The following is a 7,152-nucleotide window of genomic DNA, read 5'->3' as shown; positions in this document are numbered from 1 at the left end:
GTAAAATCTATTAAGGAAATTCTCCTCTACTTGACGAATCATATGCAGCTACAGACAGATACCCTTGGATATACCTGCCTCTATGCCTACCAATATAATATAGTATTCGGAAGTTAAAAGTCAACAAAAGGCACTTTTATCATTAAATAGATGTCCTCTGTAAGAAATAAGTTTGCATGACTTATATTTTATTCAAAGCTGTTTGTTCTTCAAGGACTTGTAAGTAGTCAGGTGAACCTTGAAGTTTAGCTTTCAGTTCAAAATATTCACTCTTTCTTTGCTCTACTACAATTTTACTATGATTACCACCTATTAATGACTTCTTGATTTTTTTGTCTTGTTGTTTCTCTGGATAACGTATTTCAAAGCCACTGACCCCTATGCTGTTGTATTCCTTTTTACTTTCAAGAAAATTCTGAATAAATACATTGGAATCCCTCCCAGGAAACAACTCATCCAGTTCATCAATTGTGCTCAGTCTTTTTCTGGCATCCATATGCAATAAATCCTTTTCCTTGTCGGTAATATTTCTCAGAATGACTTTTTGCCCTTGTGGATCAGCAAATGTGAAGCCTGTTTCGGATTCTTTTAAGCCACAAGTGTGACTTTTGCTCATCTGCTCAATGGTTTGAGGAATGAAGGCCTCTGCGCCCAGTCCATCTTTTTTGTTTGATTTGTGGTCGTGCTTTCTTAGCTGCAGTTGCATGGAACTGCACTCTTGGTTCCCAATTCCTTCGTGCTTTACTGTTGGTTTCTTGTTGCGCCGAAGCACAAAGACAAGAAGGCAAAAAGCAACAAACACTGTTAAAATAAGCACAACTAGTATGCTTAAGATTAGGATGGACAATGGAACTGGGCCACCAGGAGGACTTCGAATTGGACCCAACGGTGTAGTAAAAGTGACAGCAGGCACAGGACTAGTGAACAGAGCAGATGGCTTGTTTAAAAGTTTAGGACATAAGATCTCATTTTTGAGAGACTTCAGTTCAATGTTAGCAAACTGAACAGGTGTTTCACATTTTAATTCCTTCACCACAATACCTTCATTTAGTTTTTCCAGCCATAGCTTTAAAGCAACCAAATCACAAGTGCAGTCCCACGGATTACCTTCCAAATCAATTTGTGTAAGAGATTTTAGCTGATCAAGAACGCCACTTACAGGTAGATACATGAAATGATTGTTCCTCAGATTCAGTCTAGCCAGTGGAGCACCAGCAAAAATGTAAGCCGGCAGACTTCTAAGAAGATTGTTGTTCAAGTAGAGCAACTGCAAATTTGGCATTAAGTCAAAGGTGCCTGCTAAAATTTCTTTGATAACGTTGTATTCCAAATACAGATATTGCAAATTGTGGAGGCCAGCAAACATTTCTGGACTCAGCCGCTCTATCTGATTGCCATTAAGATACAATCTCCGTAAATTTGTAAGGTTGCGGAAAACCGCCCCTTTGATTACTGCAATCTGATTGCTGCCTAAATGTAGTAAATCCAGCCCTTCAAAGTCAATGAAATCTGAGGTGTCCACATCCTTAATATAATTGCCATTTACATGCAGTTTCTTGGCACTGAAAGGTTTTGGTACGAGTTCGGCCAATGATTCTATATTTCTTTCTTGGCAGTTTACACTTAATCCCAAATCAGAAGGATGAGTTTTGCAGACACATGGGCTTGGGCAAGGAGTTAGAGGAGGAACCCTGGTCTGGTAAGACACAATTTGACTGAGATTGCGATTAGAGAGCGCTTTTCCTGCTACTATCCCCGAGATCTTGGAAGGATTTGTAGTTTTCGGAGGCTTTGTGACTAATCTGTGCATTGACGTTTGCGTAGTGTGGCCATTAGGCGTGCTGTAACCAGGCTCCAACTGGGATGGAGGCAGAATGCGCACATCAAAATCACTCCCAGTCCCCATGGAGCATAATTCTTGCTTATTGGTTTCCTTTAAAAGCCTTCCATACAAGTCGCTGGGCGTTTCACAGATAGCTTCTCCAATGTAAATGTTATAGGGCATATTCTCCAGCCAGGCTTTCAAAGGCAACAAATCACAGGTACAATTCCAAGGGTTATCTTCCAGCTGCAGTTCGACAACTCGACCAATGTGTTCCAGAACTCCAATGTAGGGAAGCTTCTGTATTCGATTCCCTCGTATATCCAGATGGGTTAGAGAAGCGAATCGAAAAATATTATCGGGCAGGAACGAAATCAGATTGTCATTAAGGATGAGGACTTTCAGCTTGTGAAGCTTATTGAAGGCTCCCCGTTCAATATACTTGATTAAATTGTAGTCAGCTTGGAGATACTCCAAGTTCTCTATGCCAAGGAAAGTGTCAGCTCGGAGAATCTTTAATTCATTGTTGTTCAAGTGCAACTGTTTTAATGCACTGAGCCCAAGGAATGCTCCTCCCTCAATGTTCTGCAATTTATTGTTACCCAGTTGCAGGGACACTGCATGTGTAAAATTAAGAAATGTATTTGGATATAGAATAATCAGGAGGTTGTTCTGAAAATTAAGATGGTAAAAATTAGACCAAGGTGGTTTGAGCTGATTTGGTCGGTAGACTGCAACCTTCTCGCAATTGACATACAGTACATTCTCAACTGACACACACGAGCAAACATTGCAAATTCCCACCGAGATGTCAGGATCTGCATTTGTAGAAGAAACCTGGGCTGACAAAACCAGAACGAGCCACAGCAACATCTTCTTGTGATCAGCAAGCAACCTTATGCTCCTGAATAAAGATACAGAATCTAAAGAAGAAAGAAGTAAAAAAAAGAAAAAGAAAAGATTTTTTCAGTTGTCATTATTCCAAAAAGTCATTTGGGTTAATATTGTACTCTACTGAGCTACTGTACCTGACTAGTATTACAGATAAAGTATAAACACTAAATATAAAGTACAATGAAAGGTTGTTTTTTTTTAACAACCCCACAAAATAATTACAGATCTAGAATGTAAACCTATGTAGACACACACACAAATATATGTGGGGCTATAACATATCTCATGTACATGAGAAACATGCATAACTAACAAAGTAAAATAAGCAAAGCAGGTTTAAAGTTTTACTCATATGAACTATCCAAAATTCTGTTACTGTACATGTATTGCCATATATGTCAAGGATGTTAAACACACTTTGATATTAGGTATGTTACACATATGCGGGTTGAGATAATACAATAGATAAAATAAAGACGTGGGGGAAAAGAGCAGTGCCTCTATACAAGGTTATAGCTATATCTACATCTACAACTATCACTACACAGAGAGTGAGCGAACACACACAGAAATACCCCTACTGTGCTTATTAAACGTATTGCAAGTAACATACTCTAAAGCGGTCACAGAGAGACTGCATTGTCCATACATCAGGATGATCATCTATATGGTAATGATGGAGGAATGGGTCAGGACCATCTACAGACATGCAGTCCCATTCCCAATAACAATACCCTGATTGGCAGTGCAAAACAAAGTCGTAATCCGCCAGCGTGACATCACCAAAACCTTATAGCAACTTTCATGGAAGAAACTGATCTCACGTGCCCTGGTCCCTGCCATGAAGGTAGCTTGCAAGAGCCCCTCTCCCGTAGCCAGGCCATGCTCAGCTGCCATTTTTCACTCGGCGATCGGGAGCCCCTGTCTTGTCTCGGGGTTGGGGGCTGGTGGGGATGTTTTAAATCAGCTCCAGCCGAGTCCCCCCGGTTGGGAGGAAGCGAGCTGGGGCGGCCTGGAGCCACTGCAGGGAAGGGGGAAGCAGGAGGAGCCCGAGCTGCAAGGGAAGGCAGAGGAGGGCCGAGGGGGGACAGAAAGGGGGGCAGGAGGACACGAGGGAGGCGGGGGCAGGACAGAGGGAGCGGGAGGGGACGGGAGGAAGGAAGAGGGAGGTGGGAAGAAGGGGGGCAGGGGATTGGGAGGGCGCTGGGGCCGGGAATCCAGCGGGCAGAGCCGAGCCCCACGTGCTGTCGCTTTCCGAAGCCTTCCCAGGGCCGCCCCCCAGCCCGCGGCTGCCCCGCAGCGCCCGGTCCATGCGGGTCTCCGCCCCCGCCCGCGCTGGTACCCCGGGCTCCCCCCAGCAGCGAGCCCCGGGCGGTACCTACGCCGGGGGGGGGGAGAGGGGGGGCGATTCCGCAATGTTTTGCCGCAACACGGTGGCCGCAGCCGAGCGGCTGGGCTGGTGCCGGCTCCAGCGCCCGGCGGTGGGCGCCCCGTCCCCGCGGCTGCAGGCTGGGGGTGGGGGGTGGGGGAGCGGGCGCGGCTCCCCCCCCGAGCCAGCCCCCTTTTGCAACAATGCACAACCCCGCCCGCCCCAGGGCACCTTTGCGGAGTCCCCTTCCCCGCGGCCCAGGGCTGCCCCCAGCCCGGCCCCGCGGGGAAGCGGGCGGAAAAGCCGGGCAGCGAGCGAGCGAGCGAGCGAGCGCCGGGGAACTTGGGGCCGCTGACCCCGGTTCCCGCGAAGCCGGCGCCGGCTCGCGGGGAGAGGCGCTCGGGCCGGGGCCAGGCTGCCGGTGGGAAGCCTCCGCAATAAATCCGGTAAAAGCCACGCACCGAAAAAGCAAATCCCCGGGAGCCACGTTGTGTCCGGCGGCGGATCGCCCGGCCAGGGCGGAGCGGCACCTTCCTCCCTTACCTTTGCCATCCGGCTCCATCTCCGGCTGCGCCGCTCTCTGCTCTGCAGTTTCTGCGATTGTCTCTACGTGATCTGGACTTCTGCTGCTCCGCGCACACACACACACACGGGGAGGGAGACACACACACACACGAGCAACACAGGGAGAGACACACACACACAGTGAGGTCCCCCCCCACACACAGCGGTTATTACCCCTACAGACCCAAAGCAACGGAAATACACTCAGTGACACAGACTAGCCCTAAGATACACACACACACACACACACAGTCGCGCACACACACACACATTATCCTGTACACACACAGAGATTTCCCCTTCCACACAACCACTGAGATTTCCCCCTCCATCGCACACACACACACACACAGAGCTCTCACCCATCCCTTACATGCAGAAACACACACACACACACACACACACACACACACACACACACACACACACTCGGGCGCTGCTCAGAGGGACGGGAAAACCAGAGGAAACGAAGGAGAGCGAGACGTGGATCTAAGGGACCAATGTGCCACGGAACACGAACGACTCAAGCCAACCAACCCACCGACGCACAAATGCATAGCTGCCCCCCTCCCCCGGCTCCCCTCTCGGGCTGGGCTTGCAGGATACTGCACCTTTCGCTCAGAGATGCCCCCCTCGCAGACCGAGGAGATGGCGAAAACAGCGCTCAGAGTAAAACAAATCCAGCGACCCTGAACGGTGCCGCTTTGGAGCCGACTTCCGAGGCAGCGTCATTCCACCTCCCCCTGCCTGCCCGTGCTGCAAGGGGTTAGGGGCTGGGGGAGCAACCTGCCCAGGTATTGCTGGGGCTTCGGGTGGCCCCTGCTGTCCTGTGTGGGCTATTCTGCATCTCCAAGCTAGCCCCAAAGTGGGCATCACTCCAGCTCAACACCAACTAGCATCACATTTTGCAAAGGAACAAATAAAATAGACAAAGTCTCCCCCCTGTATCTTCTCTGACAATTTAATCTCACTCCTCCTTTAAACAACCTAGAGGTTGAAATCGGGTGGGCAGCAATGGTAACAGTGGATACAGTTAATGTGAAGACAGTTATGAAACAACATTGCTCTAAGGAAACACCAGCCTACCCTTTCCTGAGACAACACAGATATTTGGGTAGCTCATTCTTTGTAGTTGGGTGAAATTCTTCCCCTGCCTAGGTAACAGCTGCAGAATGATGAAAATAGCCTCCCTCTGATGCTATGCACTGTGCAAATCAGAGTCTGCTAATTAAGAACTCCCATTTACTTTACATTGTATAATATCATTTAAAGTGGTAATGAATACCACAAACAATGACACAGCTCTCCAAAGCAGAGGAATCAGTTCACCAAATGTGATCTTATCAAGAGAGTTGAACTGTTTTTCCTTTGCTACAAATGTTAACATGATTCAGTAGGAGAGAGAAAACTGTATATGTAAATATCGCACACATTCCAGGTGTGAGTGAGCATTCTGGGTGGTAAAAATCAGAGATTTTAAGTGAGCAACAAAATTTCTTCATTTATGGAAATGAAACAAACAGTATGCTCTGAAGGCTGACTGTATCTAATTGAAACAATTGTAGAATGTTATTTTGCATTAAGCAGATAGCTTGATACCTGAACACAAATGCAGCTGACATCGGTGATTTGCATATCACAACAGATATGAAGTAATCTGTGGTTAATATTCACCCAATTAAAAACTGAAGTCTTTAAAATGAAAACTCCTTTAATTATTGAACCATTAACAAAGCACTATGCTCATAAAAGGGAATACATGTATATAAAAGGCCCAGTTCAAAAGGGGATGTGCATAGTTTGGCCTGAATTTCCCAAACTCTTTCTCCAAATACATTTTCAAGATGGGGAACTCAGGACTGCAATAGAATGCAGTCAGTAAAACAAGGTAATACCAGACTGAAAAAGCTACCTAAAGTAGCTTCATATACAGAAGTATAGGTGTGAGGATCAAGGTGTTGGTTTTGTTTTATCTATTGTTTTAAACCAGATGTTAGACTAATTCTTTGCTTCTTTAATAGGTCAAATTGAATCAGGCATTTTTTAGTGTGCCACTACTCCACTGCCATTCAAATAACTGGCTAGACACCTAAAGAAAACTTCAGACCTATACAACAAAGAAACAAGCTTCAAACTGTTAAAGCATGAAATGAATAAGCATCTAACTAAAGGGAATTAAAAAAGCAACACAGACTTCACAGCTAAATTACTTTTGTTGTTTGCATTATAAACTGCTATTGACAGTGGTTTATATTGTGCTATTGTAAATCATGTGTCAGAACAAAACTTGTGCAATATGCATTTGTTGGTAGAGAAGGATTTAATATATTTTAGCACTCTTTCTACAGTGTAGCAAAAGAAAAGAGAAAAGAAAGCTCAAAAACTTTTTAAAGTGATTTCTGAGCTATCACTAAACTATATAATGTCAGATCTGTTGAGGCTTATTCCAACATTTATATACAAAGAATTGTACCTTTTGGTATTAACCCCCCCGCCCCCATAA

The 7,152-nt window shown here is 45.9% G+C and overlaps 1 protein-coding gene across 1 annotated transcript; it reads right to left on the bottom strand.

Moving 5' to 3' along the window:
* Window position 1: 1 nt before the first annotated feature.
* Window positions 2–4,694, bottom strand: SLITRK4 (SLIT and NTRK like family member 4). Its single transcript, XM_039486941.1, has 2 exons — window positions 4,629–4,694; window positions 2–2,745 (listed from the first exon to the last, which is right to left on the bottom strand). Exons 1-2 carry the CDS (start codon window positions 4,645–4,647, stop codon window positions 182–184), a joined length of 2,583 nt encoding a protein of 860 aa, XP_039342875.1. The 5' UTR covers window positions 4,648–4,694; the 3' UTR covers window positions 2–181.
* Window positions 4,695–7,152: the final 2,458 nt, after the last annotated feature.

This window comes from Mauremys reevesii, linkage group 9, assembly GCF_016161935.1.
Source record: "Mauremys reevesii isolate NIE-2019 linkage group 9, ASM1616193v1, whole genome shotgun sequence".
NCBI lineage: Eukaryota > Metazoa > Chordata > Testudines > Geoemydidae > Mauremys > Mauremys reevesii.
Note: the sequence above shows the minus strand (reverse complement) of the source record. Positions and strands in the feature narration are given on the sequence as shown.